General features: G+C 34.5%; 1 protein-coding gene and 1 long non-coding RNA gene across 2 annotated transcripts; one reads left to right on the forward strand and one right to left on the reverse strand.

Moving 5' to 3' along the window:
- Window positions 1–342: 342 nt before the first annotated feature.
- Window positions 343–12,352, forward strand: LOC124360667. Its single transcript, XR_006922265.1, has 3 exons — window positions 343–595; window positions 11,494–11,742; window positions 12,193–12,352. It is a non-coding gene; the product is annotated as an uncharacterized LOC124360667 (long non-coding RNA).
- LOC124360665 lies at window positions 1,569–12,686 on the reverse strand. The gene is made up of 4 exons (XM_046814485.1): window positions 12,568–12,686; window positions 11,574–11,731; window positions 9,444–9,509; window positions 1,569–2,269 (listed from the first exon to the last, which is right to left on the reverse strand). Exons 1-4 carry the CDS (start codon window positions 12,659–12,661, stop codon window positions 2,216–2,218), a joined length of 372 nt encoding a protein of 123 aa, XP_046670441.1. The 5' UTR covers window positions 12,662–12,686; the 3' UTR covers window positions 1,569–2,215.
- Between the last annotated feature and the right edge of the window lie 7,108 nt (window positions 12,687–19,794).

A 19,794-nucleotide genomic window follows, 5' to 3' on the forward strand; every position in this document is an offset into this window, starting at 1 on the left:
ACTACGACTGTCGGGTGCTCTAAGGAAGAAGAGTTTTGCAAATATTGCCGTTGTAATCAACATTTGTTATTAATGATTTTATGAATAACTTTTTCGTTTATATAAACTAATTGTCAAGTTGAAACAAACACTTTGAAATTTCTATCTTATTTTATTTTTCTCGATTTGTATGGTTATATAATTTTTCTTTGTAATATCGAGTGTTATCATTGGATGAAGAATCTTAAACCTACGTTCACGTTGTGCTACAGGAAGATATAATATGAAACTCATAGTTTGGACTGAATTTAGTTCGCTTCATGTACAATATAGCCATTCAGATAAACTGTTTGAGATGGCTCATTAGAGTAGCAGATTACTATCGTACCGAGTACGTTAGTTCCACAACAGTCATAATTATAGTAATTCACTGTTATCTCTGTTTACATTATGAAAAGTACGCTACATAAAACCTGCTACACACATAGTAACAATACTCTCTGTTTTATACATTATTTGAAATGTAAGCCAATGGAATTAACTTCCGTTACAATGTTACTCCATGTCCCTCTCGGTAGAATTAGAACTTGTGATTGTTATGTCTTTCATATGCTACGTAAGTATTATTCAGTAATTGTTATAAAGTAATCTTTGACAATTAATTAATCCACATGTGCCTACATGTAACATTAGCATTACATGTAGTCACATTGATTATAGAAATATTCATATTATAACAATATTGATGTTAAATACATATAACATCTTATTACATTGATTTCCTTGATAAAAATTGTGAATTAACATGCTGTTGTTAGCGATTTGCACTTGTATTTCATGCAGATCCGTATACAACTAATGCAGTAATTAAATTTGAAATTACAGTAAGTACAATTAAAAAACAAATTAGATTAGAAGGAAAAAGTTGGTGTCAATGCACCGTCACATACTGTAGCCTCGCGTGTTTCTTCATCCTTCAGCCTCGTAAATAGTTTGCTGCGCTCGACGAGAGTTAGACGAGTTTAGTTTTTCAGGTGGACTTGTTTTTCAGAATGTTAAAAATATGTATTTATGTCTGTTGTAAGGATTAATAATTTTAATCAGATTAAATTTTTTATGTGACGACATAATTCCTAGCATCAGTGTCACAATCTGTATACCTGCTAATATTTCAAACATTTCGTGTCTCAACACTGGAGTTTTACTCGCTTATTACTCTAAACCCAGACATGAACAACGAAATGCCTGGAGGTCAGTGATAGTAACCTTGAGTGATATAAATACTCTTGTCTACGCCATATGTCTTGCATACCTTCTGCATAGAATACGATTGGTGGAAACAATCACGCTTCCTATCTAATTCCTAGAGTTTAAAGTGGTCAATCGTAGAGGGAACCCCCCAATCATTGTCTCTGTGCAGTGGGTCAGTTGTATGGCTGTCAAGGTGTCACATGGGACCTGGTATGAAGTAACTATTTTTGTTAATTGAAACTAAAAATTTGAATAATCAATGCCGTTATATTTTAAAATTTTCTTCAGAAAAATGCAACTACTGATAAGGTTGGGAGATTTGGGAGATTTAACCTTGAAAGGTCTCAGAAGACATCCACTGATTTGGGAATAGTTTCAGAGTTACAATGAAAGTTAGGTGACGATTAGTTCAGTTTCATGATTTAAAACTGAATGGAAAGCAAGACTTGAATTTTATATTTATTAAGACCACTTTACATCGTGTATCTGTTCCGTTGCTACAATAATGTAAACATATTTTATATGTGTACATTCTTAGATCTAGAGATCTAATCTAACACACTGCATAAAGATAACACTCTAAGGCACTGTAGGGTATATTTGCCATTATACCAACTTTGTATGTTCAATTAATCCTGATTTTGTCCTGACATTCTGTCCTGTTTGTATTCTACTAGTCAGGTATGACGCCAATAGTTTCACTGACTAGTCATCGATGTTATCTAACTTATAATTAAAGGTACAACGGATACCAACTAGATTATTAAAAGTAACACAAAAAACAATAGTGGTATGAGGAGAAAAACTAGAAGTACAATTACCGGTAGTAAAAGAAGAATCGCTAAAGAAATAATTTCCATCATACTGTGAAAACATTACTGTGACTTCAGGCCCTGTTACTGCAGTAAAAGTAAGCTGTGAGAATTGCCATTGTAAGGACAGTCAGGGCCACACCACAACCCAGAGCTCTGCTTACAGGAGTCCATCACAGAGCCACTGTAGTCGGCTCCTGGTGCATGCGCTCGATCAACAATCCATTCTGCACAAACAAACAGTGATATCACTAACATACTGTGTCAGTTCATGCTCAATATTGATGGTCAGAAATAATGATTGCTGCAGTATCACCAGCTGTGATTTATCAAATTTTGCATAGCCACTTTCATTTTAACGCAATTTTGACTTCACTAAAACAAGTTTTATGTAAAATGTCTTGAACACGTCGATAAATCTTTTATTGAAACAATATGGGGTAGGGTACGGTAAGCGGACCCGGTTTTTTATATCGAAGAATATAGTCATCGATACCTAATATTCGCATCTCAAATCTTAGACTATCAATCGATATAAAAGTACCTATAGTCCTCAATAACAATCATGTGTTTTAAATTAAAATATGAATTTAATATTCACAGTGATCAAACAAATAATTATAACCAAAATTAGGAAAACTGAAAACGACCGTATTTACTCCTCTCACGGTTACAGTTGTTTCTTTCCCACAACTTTTACATAATGGGTTTTTCTGTACGAGTCCAACATGGCGAAGCCACGAAAAAGCAACGTCGCGTCGTATAGTTTTCTAAAATTGACTTCCATTTTTAATAATCAGAATTACTTACGTAAAATTGAAATATTATCCTACGTGTATTATTTTAGAGTGTTTACAGCTGTTGATATAGATTATTTAAGTTAATAGTTCAAAATAATTAATCAGTATCGATTGATTATATCGATGGTTATGATTAAGTAATATCGTTTGCCAATTTCGATATAAAAAACCGGGTCCGCTTATCGTACCCTACCCGAACATTTCTTTGTAACTGAGTAGCGATCTTATTATTTATTCAAACAAAAATTGTGTTCTGACATATCAAAAAAGGGGAAATGTTAAGCAAATAGTATATTTAATGGTTCAGTTAACTCGAATCTCTTTATGTATCTTAAAATTTGTTATGTACTTATTCATTCATCTTACTGTATATAAATTAAAAATGTTTCGATAAATATGAAATATTCACATTAATATTGTATTTGTTTAAATGCTTTTCTTATATAATTAAGGATTGATATAAAGTAAAATTGTCATAAAAGTCTAATATTGATCTATTGTAGTGGTTGCACGTACATATAAGAGAAAAGCGTGGTAACGGACAATATTGGCTGGCTGTGCCCGCTGTCCTCTGTGTCTATCCTCGGTATGTCTCACCGTACAGCCTACAGCAATAATAGGGCTTTGTGTAAATGTTTTAAAATTAAAAATATATACTACTGTGGATATAATTTGTTCAATTTATGTTTGAAATTATGCTTATATAAAGAAAAGCCACAAACTTTACAGTAGTATACCTATTATTTATCAATACCTCTCTGCTCATATTTCAACTTTGATCATTTCTATGCCAAAACATTTAATAGATTATTACGGGTTGAGGAGGGTTCAACAACCCGTTTAATATTGAAGGAAATGTGTTTATGGCACTTTAAATATATTTTTTGAAATGTTGTCGTAAATATTTTTTTGGAAACCTGGAATTGGAAAATTGGTATTGTTAAACATATTTTCTGCACATCAGTATTTCGGTTTCCCGTTTAGAAATCAAATTTTTAGTCTGATTTTAAAGAAATTTTGCATTTCATTGAACTGGCAAACTCTTCATCGCCTATCTTTACTTTTAAATGTAGTAGATACAAGTGTTGGTTCTTACTCCCAAATCCAATTGATTAAAATTGTAAAAACGGCTTTACCGACTCTGATAACATTTTAAAACTGATATCCCATTAAATGTTTGACAAAATAGCATTAGCCTCGTCAAATTAAAATCCACTCCAAAAATGTGGGTTTAATATAAAAATAATATAAATCATGTAAAAATATTCAACTATTTAAGGTTCAAATGGCTTTTGAATTTTCAAAAAATTCCACAATGAATCCTAATTAATTTTCATAACTTATTTATAATCCATTATATTAGATTCTTAACAAAATAATATAAACCATATCACCATTTTCAACATTCTTTCATTTTCCACTATTTCCTTAAGTCGAATAATAAACCTGTTGCGGTATTTTTGTGAAAAAGCTTGTGAATATACTGTAGGTGTTGTCTTTCAATAATTTTATCAACACATTGCAAGTCTTTTTATCAGGTATTCTTAGTTTTTGTGATTGATATTTGGACAACTATTGAACTACCACAATGTATAGGCAATATGTATGTTTTATTCCAATATGATGACTCAACAATGTGAAGAGTATGAATTATCATGGTCCGGTATACCACACATATATTGGGAGCAGTACAGTCGACATATCTGTTCTTTTTGCCCTGGTATACTGGCTTGTATGATTTAAATTTCTATTTAGCGAGCTAAATTGGCATCTGTAATTAGCTAACCACTATCATCAAAGCTTAGCACAACATCAAAGCTGAAAGAACGTCTTTAGTCAGGATCGGGTGGTGGATTTCAGGGTTACTCGCGTGGAGACTACCTTTCTGTGCACAGAGTATTTATGAAATCCCTTTCAAAGATTATTCTTTGCGTCTGTGCAAACATGTAGGCCTATTCTTCTTGTTTTTGAACTCGATAAGTCTGTCTTTCTGAACATGATCGAAGGATGCATTTTGCGACTATAGTATAGTAACAAATTGATTTTTGTTTAGTAAACTATATGTCAATCTTTACATTTTATTCTTAGATCTCAATACTTAACATTTTACCGAAATCTGTGTCAGATTATTAATAGTAATATATCCTACTAGTAAGGCGTTCATATTGCTTTTTATCAGACAACGTGTTATACGCGTGTCTAAAAATCACTAACCATAGAAGTACCAGGGTTATTACTCAAGTTGTCGTTTCTTTTTAGATACAGTAATTTTAAAGCGAATTCTATAGGAACAGACAGACAGGAAATTGGAAGTAATTCAATTTTGAATGAATACTATAAGTAAAATATATAATACACACACGTTTTTGCGAGGGGTTTTTCACTACAAGCCTTGCTCAGAAACTGAGTCTCCTCACTCTTTCTGCATTCATAAAGTTTCTACTACTTTCTTTAAAATAACATCCATCTTTGTGCAGAAAATACCTTTAATCATCAGTACAACTTTCACCACCAGAGTAACATGATCTACCCGATGATTAATTCTTCTTGAAAGGGGGCATGCATGACTCGGCTCTGCGGCTCTATAACTCAAATTGTAGAAACGATAACTGTGTCAAAAACGACACAAACAAGTTTAAATTTGGTAAAAAATGTGTCTTTTGTCTTATGTCTCAGTTAAGTTCGTTAGCCACCTTGGTACGTCATTTTGGTTGAATAAGGTAGCCGTTTAAATTATTTTAAAATTCACGACTACGTTATTTATGAATCTTTCGAGAAAACAAAATGTTTTCTGAAATGCTTATAAGATTTAATAAACGTTTTATAATAAACAACGTTTGCTATCTTAAACAGTTTTCGAAATGTTTATATGTAAATTCAATAAGAACTTTTCTATCACCAAGGCCTGGCGATAGGAATGCTGAAACAAAACTTGGCCAAAAATTAATCTTTTCAAATCCTAGACTAAAATAGTTAACCAGCTTGGTATGCCATTTATTTCTATTATGGTAGCCATTTAAACTTTTAAATCACAACACCGTTATTTATGAACATAGAATGCTAAACTGTTCTGGAATGCTTATAACATTATTTCCTAAACATTTTGTTAAGAAAATGTCTTTGTATCTCGACAGTTTTAGAGATACAAAAACATAGTACTGTATTTACATTTACATATGTATGGTAAATACCATAAGAATAAATTATTAAGAATTCAGCTTTTACAAAATAATTTCACCCGCCTAAGCCGGAAGGAATATTTTGATAGGTGACATATTTGATTTAACATTGTTTTACTACCACATTACTGTAATTAAAACTATATATATATATAATATATATATAACAGGCGTGTATATTATGTCTGGAAACACCCAATAGATCCTTGAATAATTTAAATATTTAAATTTGAAACCTCTTACATTCGTGTAGAGTTTGGGCATCTACTTTTTGGAACAATGATTTTGTTTATGTCACACCATACGAGGGGGTCGTGCTCTGCCAGATGGTATCGTGAATATTCTTAATGAATAAGCCTATACCTTGTGATAATAATTTTAATGGTACTAGCGTACTGAATTGAATGACACAACCGATCTCAAAGGACATTATTCTATCAGAAAATAGTGAGCATTTTTAGGTTTGAAATTTACTGATGTTCAACAATGTAATTTTTAACATGGTTCTTGACACACAATATGTGTTACACTAATTTTTTTTAGCATTTTTTCAATGTTTCAATTAAAATAAAATAAACAAATTATTTTTAAGCTGGTATTCATTATGTACAAATTTACCAGTTTTTTTCAATGAATAAACTTGATGAGTAACTTTCTCTGATTACTTATGAATCTGTACTTGTGTTTTCCAGTGCAGCAGGAAGGTTATAGAGACAATGGTCACTAGACTATGAGATAACATTATGGGGTTATTTAATCTTTGCTGGTCTACTGGTTTCAGGTTGGTGAGCATGGTGCAACTTCTACTTGGGTCAGGTCATAGCTGGGGTTAGTGTTGGTTTGGACATTGGAGACAAAGATAGGTAGATGTGATGTGAGGAGGGGTGGGAGGGTGAGTCGGGCTCATTTTTCACCTTCTTTCTCGTCTATTTTTTTTGCTCTTTTTTCCTCTGGCTTGTTCTCTTGCTGGTCTCCTTTCAGCTCATTGTCATGTTTTTCATTGTCGTTCTTCATTTGTCACTATATTCTTCATATCATTACTGTAGAGTTAATTCAGTGTCTCTGAAGCATTGCTGAGTCAAACAAGTTATTCATAATTACTGTAGTTCAGTTTTTATTTGGCATTTTAATGGAATTGCTCTGAAAGAGAACGAATTAACTCTGTTGATGATGCTCGAGGATATGGCGATCGTCAAGATCTTATCGGGGAAGTTGGTTAATTTTGTTTAAAGACACTTTCACAGAAAGGAAATCCCATAGTGTTTCAACAATATCAAAAACTATTGAGCGTTTTGAAAATTGTCAGGGAGTTACGTAATCGGCCAAAGTCGGGGTAGGATTACAATCTGCAACAGTGAAGAACATGCACTAGATAGTTTTGCAAACATTTATGAAGACCCACATACAGCGCTCAGAAAAAGCTGCACAGGCAACATGAGTATGCACCCTATGTCTCGTGAGTTAGATTTTGAAAATTAATAAATACAAACCCATTTAAATATTCATTTTAGTCCAAACAGTTAAGTGAGGATGATTACGAAGAAGAGTTGAGTTTTGTGAATGGTGAGCGCAAAATGTCGAATGACCAATAGAGATTTCTGACCAAAATACTAATTTTCTGATGAGGCACTTTTTTACCTAAACTGGCCAATGTTAACAAGGACCAATTGCCGTTACTGGCTAGTGAAAACCACATTGGGGATTACTAAGTCCCATTCACAGCAACCACAAAAAACTGAAGTATGGTGTGGAATTTTAGGTAACAAAATTGTTGGACCCTTTTTCATCAATGAAATTTAAATGCCGAACTTTACTACAATTGACTCCAAAATGAATATATAATCCACACAGCTATTCAAATTGCATCAGGAGAATACTTTGTAATGTATGGTTTCAGCAGGATGGGTGTGCTCCACCCCATTATGGGAGGAAGGTAAGAGAGTATTTGGATTTAAGGTTTCCTCATAAATGGATTGGCCGAAGAGGGGAGAAATCGTAAATGGCTCCAAGATCTCCGGATTTGTCACTCAATCGATTATTTCCTATGGGGTCATTTAAAATCAATGTTTATAGAGAATGCTACATACATTTGAGGGAATAAACGCGAAAATGAGAAAACAAAATAATCGCAGGAAGAAAAGAGGAAAGAAAGAAAAGATAAAAGGAAGAAATAGGAGACATCATGACGAAAAGAAAGAAGGTCAATAAAGAAAAAGAACAAGAAAGAGAAGATTATAAAGTCAAGATAATATGAGAATAAGATATAAATTGAAGGCAAAAGTAAAGATTATAACGGCAAAAAAGAAAAAAAGGAACTTGAAGTATCAAAATGAAATTAAGTGGACAAAGAGAATAGGAGTCATATGGTCATCAGACTGATCACAAAATAACCGGAACGGGCGAAACAGAGAGTGAAACGGAAACTGATATAAAGGGGGAAAAAAGACCTAAACGAGTAAGAAATAAAGATGCAAAATAAATAAATAAAAAGAACATGAAACTTCATTATGACGAAAATGTAGTGCGATAAGAAAATATTAATATGATAGAGAGAGACCTAAGAAACAGGATTATAGAGGAGATTGCTTTGATAAACTGAAGGAAATGTTAGGGCAACTCTGTCGAATATTTTCACAAGATTGGTCATTGTCAAACCGTAGATAAGGAACACAGTTCTGAACAATTGCTTTGACACCAATGCAGGTAAAACGTTTTTTGTTGTATGACTTTTCTAACAGATACATTATTGTTTATTTGTAATAGAAATCAATAACATAAGTATTTCATAATTGTATGTTAATAAAAACTGGCCAAATTTGTGCTAATAGAACCAGCTTAAAATGGAAAATTTTTGTGTTATTTAATTGAACTTTTAAAATAAAATGCTAAAAAAATTAGTGTAACACATTTTGTGCCATGAACCATGTTAAAATTACAATTGTTGAACATCGTAAATTTTCAATACTTAAAAATGCTCTATTTTCTGACGAATCAATTCCTTTGAGATGCGGTTTGTGGCATTCAAGTCAGTTAGCTATTACCTTTATTAATTATGTATACCAAGGGTATAGGCTTCCATAAGAATATTCACGATACCCTCGGCCAGGACCGTCCCTCCCGTTGGTGTCTGTGACATAACTCATAACATTGTTCCAAAAAGTAGCATGCCAATCTCTATCACGATTTGTAAGTGGTTTCAAATTTATATTTAAATTATTAAAGTATCATATTTGGGTGTTTCCAGGAAATATACTACACCCTGTATATATATATATATATATTATATTATACATAGTTACGTATACATATATACGGACAGTAACACGATAGATTTTAGACCCTTTGCTTCATTAAAAAAGTCTTAAATGCTGTACCTTTCTTATTACTTTATTAGCAGGTGGTTTGAATACATGGATTCTTACCTCCAAATTATCGCTTCTTTTTAATTTCTGTCGTGCTCGGGCTGAAGCTACTCGTTGGCTCAAAATCTGAAAAAATCAAATAAGTTACTTCAATTTTCTTACTAAACAATGTGTGTTATAGTTCAGTCAATGTGTTCCGTGAAACAGCCGATGAAACAAATGTGTGACCAATGTCTCTCCTTTACCACTCTTGCTAAACCCCACCCACCCTTAAAGGCCACGTTTGCAAGCTTTTGGTTTACAGCCACTACCTTTGTGTATATCCTAATCCTATCCTACTAATATTATGCGAAAGTGCTTTTGTTAGTTTGTTTATTTTGTTTTCACGCGTAAACTACTCAACCGATTGTATTGAAATTTGACACGGACATTCTGGCGGTTCCTGGGATGGAATATAGGCCTATTATTTATGAAATCCCTCCGGGATACGCCCCACTGGTCTTTAAAATAGCGAAAAATCCCATATTGGTCTCTAAGTTGTGTAATATTAATTAAATGAGTCTTTCAAATGTAATAAACACTTATGTGTAAACATTGTTTATTATGTTAAATTTGTTTACTTTTGTAGTGAGTTGATTTTATAATAAGTAACCACAATTTTTAACGCAGTTTTCGATTTCGGTGATTAGGTAAGTACTAATCTGCCTTAGAAAATCTCCTAAACATAAGAAGGTCAGTATTTGACTCCGAAGACTCCCTTTGAAGCATACAGCATAAACTATGCTAGACGAAATTACGTTGGACTGTTCTTTTGAACTAATGTACCAATTCCAGCCCCAAATGAGCTCTGATCTGTGTTACATATTTTCTTGATCGGGAGAGAGGCAAAATCATCTTGGGAACAAAAATATACTAAGACCGAAGTAAATTAAAATGACCATAAATATACACTTTTTAACATATTTTCTTCATCGTGAAAAAGAGGCAAACTCAACATTGGCGTCGGATGTATAATTCATTGGAACCAGAAGTGCCCTTACAGGTGCAAACCTGCGAAATTGCGTGCGAAGCAACGAGTCACTGCTAGTTATTTGTTTAAGTATGATCTTTTCGAATTTATCTTTTTCTTTCAATTCTTTAAAAATAATATGGTGCAATCTATTTTAATAAACTTTGATCATTTAAACTACTGTACAATATACGGTTAAGTATAATACATGTAATTAATAGATAATTACTCAATCCATATTTTTGCGTTTTCAAGTTAATTTTTCATACGTTTTGCACTACAACTTTTCCATGTTATTCGACTTGTAAAACCCTTTAGATAACAGTGCTATCATAATTTAAAAGGTTTCCATAAATATAACATTTGTATAGTTTATTATTATAGTACTGATATAAAGCTGGTAAATAGCAAATAAAGCACACGCTCACACCCTGTAGTCCGACCGAAGACCTTGATAATTTATGCACCATAATATAATACACCATAGTATATCATTACAAAAATCACTACCATCTTCAAATTATTGGTTCAGATTCTTTTTTCGATCTAGTAAAAACATAAAGCAATACCGCTCATCCAAATACACCGCTTTGTGGCATAATTAATGTTGTCTGTGGCCTACAAATTACATAGATTATTTTAGATTTTATATATAATAATTGTTTTAAAAAATATACAAAATAGTTTATTATTATTTATGAAATCTATTATAATACCGCTGTGCACAGCAACTAGAAACAGACTCGTCACCACGCACACGCCTCTATGGCCCATGTGGGACTAATTTCATGCATATTACGTGTACTGTGCTTGTTTGTAAATTTTGAAATAAATTTGATATTGATTTTATTTGATATTTGATTTGAAATACAAAAAAGTTGGGATGATAGTTTCCGTATTGAACTTAGACCGCATGGTAGCAGTGTACGAGTACATATCCATTTAAATAGAATGTGTGTTTCTCCGGCTTGCTTAGTACTATTCTTCACTTTCACGGCCATTGGCTAAAATATTTGTACACAGTTCTTTAAGCTTTTGATCATATAGTAAAGTTTGCATTTTCCGAATGAAGACGTTAAATCGTACCTAATTGTGATATAGATATGAGGAGGACATGCTAAATTATAAGTATGATTATCAACAAACGTCCAAAGTCCACCCATTAAAGTGATGTATCGTACCTGCTGCCTGCGCTGCTCAGCCTCGGCCAGTCTGTCCTGCAGATCCCTCAGTGAGGGTGGTGACACCTGCTGCTCCTCTAGTCGCTGCAGACGCTTGGGCGGGTGTTTCTTGATCAAACTATCTTCATGTAACGGCACTTCAAACGCAAGTCCTTGAGCTGTGAGTTTAGTAAGAATTGTTAGTTTTGTAGGACTATTGAGGTTGCTTTCAAAAGCAATTAGTATCACACCTATATTATTTTTCTTAAGCAAGTAACTAAATCAAAGGTCTTATTCAATTGGTTGGTTTATAAAATCATATTTAAAAATTGGGGTTGGTTATCAAAATCAACATGAATTTGATTTTTATTTGTAATTAAAAGATTTTGTACTACTTGGTAATATAGTAAATAGTGATTAACCTATTCAGTAGTAAACTATATTTTAATCTCCAACGAAATAACGAAAAGGATATGCATTAAGACTTGGTGTAGGCAAAACCGCCACGCCGCCAAGTATTTGTATGTGACCGAGGAGATTTGTTTTTGACGTTACATGGATGTTTTGCTTGTCAAATCTAACATCTTCAGTGCTTGTAATACCTCTTTGTAAACATTATAAATATATATAATTTTTCCAGTAAAGATTGAATCTCATAAAGTGCTTGTTCCACCGGGACTCGAACCCAGACCTCTCACTTTCCGGGTGAGTATGCTACCACTACACACCTAATGAGATATATATTCAAGGTAAACTTAAATGTTTAAAAGATGCAAACAAATAAATAATGTTATAAGTTACTCATGTATACAATGAGTAACTTTGTATCAATTTTTAATCCTATAACTAATAACTATATCAATTTTTATCCCATTTCAACATGAGGATGCTTTGTTATGGGGCTGAGGCTCTTTGCCTCACTCACCCAATCCCTGCGAGTACAGGTGCTGAGTACAGCACAGACATAAGATTATAGATTTGTTTCTCTGTGGTATATGTGTTGTTAGTTACTCACGGGTACGGGATGAGATAGTGATGTGTTCTGAGGAGGGCGGAGCGCCGTCGTCTGTGAGCGGTAGTACGGCTGACTTGGAGGAGCCGCAGCCCATCTCAGCTCTACCTCATCTGTCTTCTGTACTGTAACGTACCACACACAAACCTGTAGCTACGCATTGCAAACTTCTTAACAAGATGCAATGAGTTAAATTCTACCTACTAGAAGTTTGCGCTCGGTCCAGTGTTGTATAAAACTGTAATAGCTGTTTACATTTTTAGTTTAACTGATTAACCTTTCATGGCTAATTGTAATAAACTGTATACAGACAGAAGAGCAATACACATATATCAGAATTCAGGATGGAAAGAAAGTTTAATCCCTTTAACTTAAGTTTTTAATTTAGACCTTAGTTTGAGTAAAACACGCCAAATACTACTATGATGGGGAAATTATTGTTGTGCAATCGTAACGTAAATAAATCGTTAATTTTAAAACAAAAAAGCTACACATTGTTGTACATAAAGTGGAGGATTTCACTTTCTTGGGTCATCGCACCGGAAAGTTTTGAAAACTGTTCTACCAAAAGGTGACAAAATTATTAAATTCGTAATCCTCGTACAAATATTATTATTGAACCTGAAGCGCTTACATTCGGTTTTTAATAACTAAGCGATGATAAATTACCAACAAAAAAAGTAGATTTGGACTGTGGTATCTGTGAAAACTACGTCATAAATCACCTTTCCTAAAGAATATTTAAGTTTATCCACCTTGAGCTGTATAAATTATAATAATCTTGTAAAAAGTATTTCGCATCTCTTGTACGTCATATGACTAAATTGCCTGACTCCAACAGCGCAGATTAAATTTGTTTCAACGTTTTCAACTTAAAACTGATTTCAGATTATTTAATACGTTGCCTAAACACCTAGAGTAATAGAAAATCATCCAAATTTGAAAGGGAATCAATCAATTAAATGCACATATTGTTTTACGTATTCATTAAACTTAAAACAGTTATGTTTTATCGATTGTACTGAAATTTTATATGGACATTCTTGGGTCTATGTGATAAATATAGCCCTATTCTTGTCTCGAAAATCTCTCTGGACTCTCCCCACTGGTCTCTGAATCTGTTAAAAATCCTATCTTGGTCTAAAGTTGCGAAATATTAATTGAAAGAGCCTGGTTAAATGTAATCAACTGTATGTTTATTAAGACAGCACGACCATGTTTCATTAATTTAACCACTCAATTTGATTACATTTATAGAGTGAAAACATAACAAAAATAATAACACTTCTTATTTCAACATCGTGGCAACAAGGCTAACCAATTAGTTTATTCTAGATTTTACTTAGTCTAAATTGTGAATGTTTCCGTGTCAGGTATTGAGTTTGGTTTCCTTAGACATTGTGGGACTGCATATTTACAGTAGCTGAAAGAACAAAAAACGGAGGGACTTGGCATCAGCATGACTACGAGTAATTCGATGAATCAAGAGAGTGCAGTGAATCTTGATAATAAGCAGTACACGAAACACGAAATGACAGAAAATCGTCGACGCAACACCGTTCCATTTCTCACAGATGAGGTACCAATACTGATTATGTATACAAATACCGATATGATTCCTAGGAAATAGTATGATATAGCAAACAATGATTTGGGAATAAGAACATGAACTTTACTGTATCACGTATCAACTTTACATTACCAACCGTTCATATTTACAGTATTACTTATGGACAACAGTAATATTGTGTAAAAGAAGCGATAATCTGTGTATCATTTAATTCATTTGATGAGTGGAATTTCTGTCTCGGAAATACAGTGTTGAGGCCTTCCGTCGTGCACAATCACGTGGAGTCACGAGTTTGAATTTGAGCTTAAATATTTATATTTGAGCTTTATGGGTACCCGGTATAACGAATAAGATTCTTATTAAGCAGCAAAGCTTGCACATTAGAAGTGAGTTGACACAGCTGCAGCGGCTTAGTATGATCAGGTAATTCACACCTCTTACGTAAACAATGTAACGAGAATCAATATTATCTCAGACAATTAAATCAACCACCAGCTTAAAAGCTACAAAATGGATATACAACAATCCAAAATTCAAGTTATATTTGTTTTAAAATCATAATCATAATATTATTATAATTTCGAAAGTGCCTTTGTTTGATCGTTTTTGTTTGCTTTCACGCATCAACTATTCAACCGAGTGTACTGAAATTTTACGTGGGCATTCTTAGGGTCCCGGGGGTGAATTCGTATTTAGAAAACCCCTCCGGACTCTAAAGCAGCAACAAATCCCATCTTGGACTCTTAAAGTTGAGTAATGTGAATTGAAAGAGCCTGTTAAATGTACATCAACTGTTCCATGTAAACATTGTATTAAGACAGCACGACCATACGTTTCATTAATTTAACCACTATTTCAATTTGTTTACATTTATAAAGTGAAAGCGTAATGAAAGTAACTACACTTCTCTCACTTCTTATTTCAACGTCGTGGCAACAAGGCTAACCAATTAGTTTATTCTGGACTTTACTTAATGGAATAAACTGTGAATGTTTCCGTGTCAGGTATTGAATTTGGTTTCCTTAAACATTGTGGGACGGCATTTTTACAGTAGCTGAAGAAACATAAACAGAGGGACTTGGCATTACCTGAATTCAACAAACCATTCGCTCCAATTACTACAACTTGAGAAAACAAGCGAGCGCAGTGAGTCCGTCATTATAGCAGGTGGAATCACAATACACGAAACGCTGAATGCAAAATTTTATGACAGAAAATCGTCGAAGGTAAATCGCTTCCATTTCCCACTGATGAGGTATACGATACTGATTAGGTATATAAATACTGATATAATTCCTAGACTGGACCAAGGAAATAGTATGATATAACGAACGTGGCTTGGGAAGTAAAAACATGTACATTATTGTATCATGTATCAACTTTACATTTCCAATCGATCATGTTTGCAGCATCACATATGGATGACAACAGTAATAATGTAAGCATTGGGATGTAATGGTATTTTTAGGTTGATTTTAGTTTTTAATTTTCAATTATAATATCTATATTCATCCAATTAAAAAACTATATCGTTTGGAATCCAACCTCATTACAAAATTATATACTGGTTAATAATATCGTTGTAAATAAATAATAATAATAATAAATAACTGGTTAATAATATCGTTATATCGTTATAAATATTGTTTCTCGGGAAAAAAATAGTAAACTCCAATGTTTGCATTAGAAATCCGGGCGAATCCGCATCAATCCGAATAATTACTCGCAATTTTGCTTAACCTCTGGTCCTCTTAATCATCAGCACGGGAATCTGGTGTATGATATATGACTAATTCAATTTTCAAAACATCATGAATCCTTTCCTATTACATCACAAGTTATTTCACTAAAAAAACTTTGCAGTTCCACTCACTACACTGGTCTAAAATATCCCAAGTGTTTCTGAAATCGTGTAAGCTATTGAACCAAATACACGGAATGTCGCATTGCAATTGCGGGGGTATGTGCTAGTATTCCCAATATATCTAAGAATATTGACTTATAGGCCCTAACCGTTTATAAGTCAGTATTAAAAACTTACTTTTAAGGACTTACTTCAATTGAAAATACAATATAACAATATATAACACCCGTATCTCTACAAACAAATATAAAGTAATGTAAAAAATAATAATCATAATTCTGGCTCAAATATAACTTTCTAAATAAAAGCTGTAAAAGAGATGCGGTTTGTAAAAGTTCTCCTTATCATGTTTAATAACGCCCACTTTTCTCCTATTGTACACTTTACTCCACGTGGGTGGAATAACTGAGCTACCACTATGAACTATTCTGGTAAACATGTGAGCACGATTTGAGCGCGCCTTCGTGACAGTCCAGCTTATAGTGTCTGTCTGCTCCATGAGTACCACCTGTTCATGTTGTATTTATATTTAAGTAAATCAATTGTCACGTTCAGTAAGTAAAGTCGATATGCTCCACCCACATACCGCACTACAGTGTTGACTATATAGTACTCCAGGCCAAGGGAGATTCTTGTACATTAAATACTCCCTCAGCCTGCAGTCCAGTATTACACTAAAGTACACTTAGTTGTGCTGAGTCATTATACGGATTTCATTGGTTGTACTATCTCTACATCCATGTACGCTTAGATTGGGGTCCGGCTGTTGAATGAATCAAATTACTGAAATCCCAAATGATTTAATTTTAGTCTCAAACACTTTTCGGACTCTAGAAAACTACCGCCGTTTTCTTCTGCATTAACCATATTTTACCGTAAAAATTAACAAGCCATTTCTGTAGAGATGCAAGGCCCTAGTATCTTCACCAACAGTCTTATAACACTTTATGATATGCGTTCTTTGACATAGATGATATGGTCTATTTTTATCCTATTTGTTCTCTCTCCAACTTAACCCATCCCATTCCCGCTCACGTTACTAGCAGAATTAATTAAACTAAATACACAAGATGTGTGTTACAGATTCTCGTTTTATCACCTTTGCACTTTGCAACTGTTGGCTGAGCTAATCCAAACGTGTCGTGCCGTTTTCCTATTTTGGAAATTATTCGACGTCGGTTCCCGTGCACGTTTCCTCCAATTGTGTCCCTCGAATAACGAAAGCGACTGTGTTTGTGAAAACTTTGCACGGTGGAAACAGATCGCATCCCCCATCGGGAAACGTTCAGTCGGGATAAACCCACTTAATCTGTATGTTAACGGCGAGAAAGAACTATTGACAGATATCGCCGCGCCAGAGTTCGAGCCCCGCTGTCTGGCGCAGTGGCTGTACACGCGCGTAATGCCTTATACAGTGCGCATTCCGCGTACTGTGCCAGCCGCCGTGCCGCTGCGTTGATAGCGCACAATACATACAAACCGCCTCATCTGTCGCCATTAGTACCGCTGGCTTTTATCAATCTCCACTATCGACTTGCGCCTCCCGCATCCTAATCGGTCCACATTGCCTGTACACACAGTCATTCTGCAGAGGCTTCTTCAAAACTGGACCACGTCTCCGACATAGATTTTCTCCATTTTGAGCACTGTGTTAAAAAAAGCATAATATTCCAATAAAGCCGGTTAAGCATATAATGGTTCTCTGAAACATTATTATTATACCCCTTATGCCACATGTTCTTCAAACCTTTCAAACATCTGTTGTACAACAGGTAAGGTATGGTGTATGAAACACGGTACCTCTGATCAGCATGATGTCAACAAAACAGTTAGGACGGGATGATTGCTGCTGTCGAGTGTGTGGTAATAATAACTGTGAACATGAATGGAGAGATGTGGCTTTGTGTGCGTGCGAGTTAGGAAGCAGTAGACCCTACAGTGGTAGCGATTGCATACAACACTTGCAGACTGGTTAGATTACTACAAATGTCTTGAATACAATTGACAATTGACGATACCTTCGTGAACGGTGGAAAGTTCAAATGAATATACAAGACAGGTGACAGTGATTGGTAATCTGTCTACAGCGGAATTGACAATACCTTCAAGAACGTTGGTGTGAGGGTTTGATGTATATACAAGGCAGGTGACAGTGACTGGCAATCTGTCTGCAATGGAATTGACAATAACAAATCAAATCAAATCAGTCTTTTATTGTCTTTTAACAACATACAATATTGTATAGCAACAGTCATTAGCCTATCTACTCATTCACACACAATCATACATACAATAAGTTCCTCATCCAGACAAACATGCAGTGCCTATATCAGATCCTGTTAAAGCGTGTTTCGATTTTAATTTTAATTTCAATTTCCCAGGCGGCTTTCCATGGATTCACCCACCGTGTAAAAAGCACCTGACACCAATAGGCGTGTAAGATGAGATTTAAATGTTTTGGTATTTGCCAATGTTTTAAGATCCTCAGGGAGCCTATTCATCAACCTAACTCCAGCCTGCGATGGCAAATTATGAGACGCCACCGTTCGATGGGGTTGACTGCGATAGTTGTCCCTGCCTCTTGTCTCATACTGGTGAATGTTCCTTCCCTGAGCCAATGTGCTCTTTGATTTACAGAACACAGCCACCTCGAAGATGTAGAGGCAGGGCAAGGTCAGTAAACCAAGCTCCCTAAAGGCATCCCTGCACGACTCTCTTCTCTTTAATTTTGAAATGATTCGCACAGCTTTCTTTTGAAGGCGAAACACTCTTTCCAGTTTGTTGTTTGCACAGCTGCCCCAGAGTCTTACTCCATATGTAAGGTGCGGATAAACAAGACCAAAATAAGCCATTCTCAGGATGTCGTGAGAACAGTGTTTTGCCAGATTCCGCAAAGCATACAACCCTGAAGTTACTCTGGAACAAACACTTTCGACATGAATGTCCCAAGTCAGACCTCGGTCTAGGTACATCCCTAGGAATTTGATGGAATCAGATTCCTCTAAGAGTTTGTCATCCACCAGAACAGCAGGTCGTGCACTACCTTCACGCTGTCTCAGACAAAAGTCAATTGTGTTTGATTTTGAGCTCTTTGTTTTCAAATTGATTTCAGAAAAAAATTGGATGCATGAATTCACTGTGACACTTTCAAGAACGTTGGTGTGAGGGTTCGATGTATGTACAAGGCAGGTGACAATGACTGGCAATCTGTCTACAATGGAATTGACAATACCTTCAAGAACGTTGGTGTGAGGGTTTGATGAATATACAAGACAGGCGACAGTGACTGGCAATCTGGCTACAATGGAATTGACAATAGCTTCAAGAACATTGGTGATTGGTGTGAGGGTTTGATGAATATACAAGACAGGCGACAGTGACTGGCTATCTGTCTTCAGTGGAATTGACAATACCTTCAAGAACGTTGGTGTGAGGGTTCGATGTATATACAAGGCAGGTGACAGTGACTGGTCTAAAGTGTCTACAGTGGAATTGACGTTTTAGTTCCTTGATTTTGGTACAAGGTTCTTATAGACGGTTTATTTTAATTTTAAAGATTGTATTTCTTTTATTTATGTTTTGCTTTCTAAATATTTGATTCTCCTCAAAACGACATACATTGTCACCATGTGTGTAAAAATGGATTTCAGGAATTACAGCAATTTTTGAAAGTATAACCGTTTGTTGTTTTTGGTCTCTGTTAATAGGTCAATATAATAAGGAATTGCTTTCCCTACATGTAAATGAAAATCAATTACTTCTATCTGACTACAAGATTGAAATTCAAAATTTACGT

Source organism: Homalodisca vitripennis, chromosome 4 (genome assembly GCF_021130785.1).
Source record: "Homalodisca vitripennis isolate AUS2020 chromosome 4, UT_GWSS_2.1, whole genome shotgun sequence".
Lineage (NCBI taxonomy): Eukaryota > Metazoa > Arthropoda > Insecta > Hemiptera > Cicadellidae > Homalodisca > Homalodisca vitripennis.

Excerpts from the sequence above, each read along its gene's own strand:
- LOC124360665 (XM_046814485.1), bottom strand. The coding sequence starts at position 12,661 with ATGGGCTGCGGCTCCTCCAAGTCAGCCGTACTACCGCTCACAGACGAC. Across the intron at positions 11,732-12,567 it reads CACTATCTCATCCCGTACCC|CTCAAGGACTTGCGTTTGAA; the intron begins GTGAGTAACTAA and ends CTAAACTCACAG. Across the intron at positions 2,270-9,443 it reads AAAGAAGCGATAATTTGGAG|AATGGATTGTTGATCGAGCG; the intron begins GTAAGAATCCAT and ends TTGTTTGTGCAG.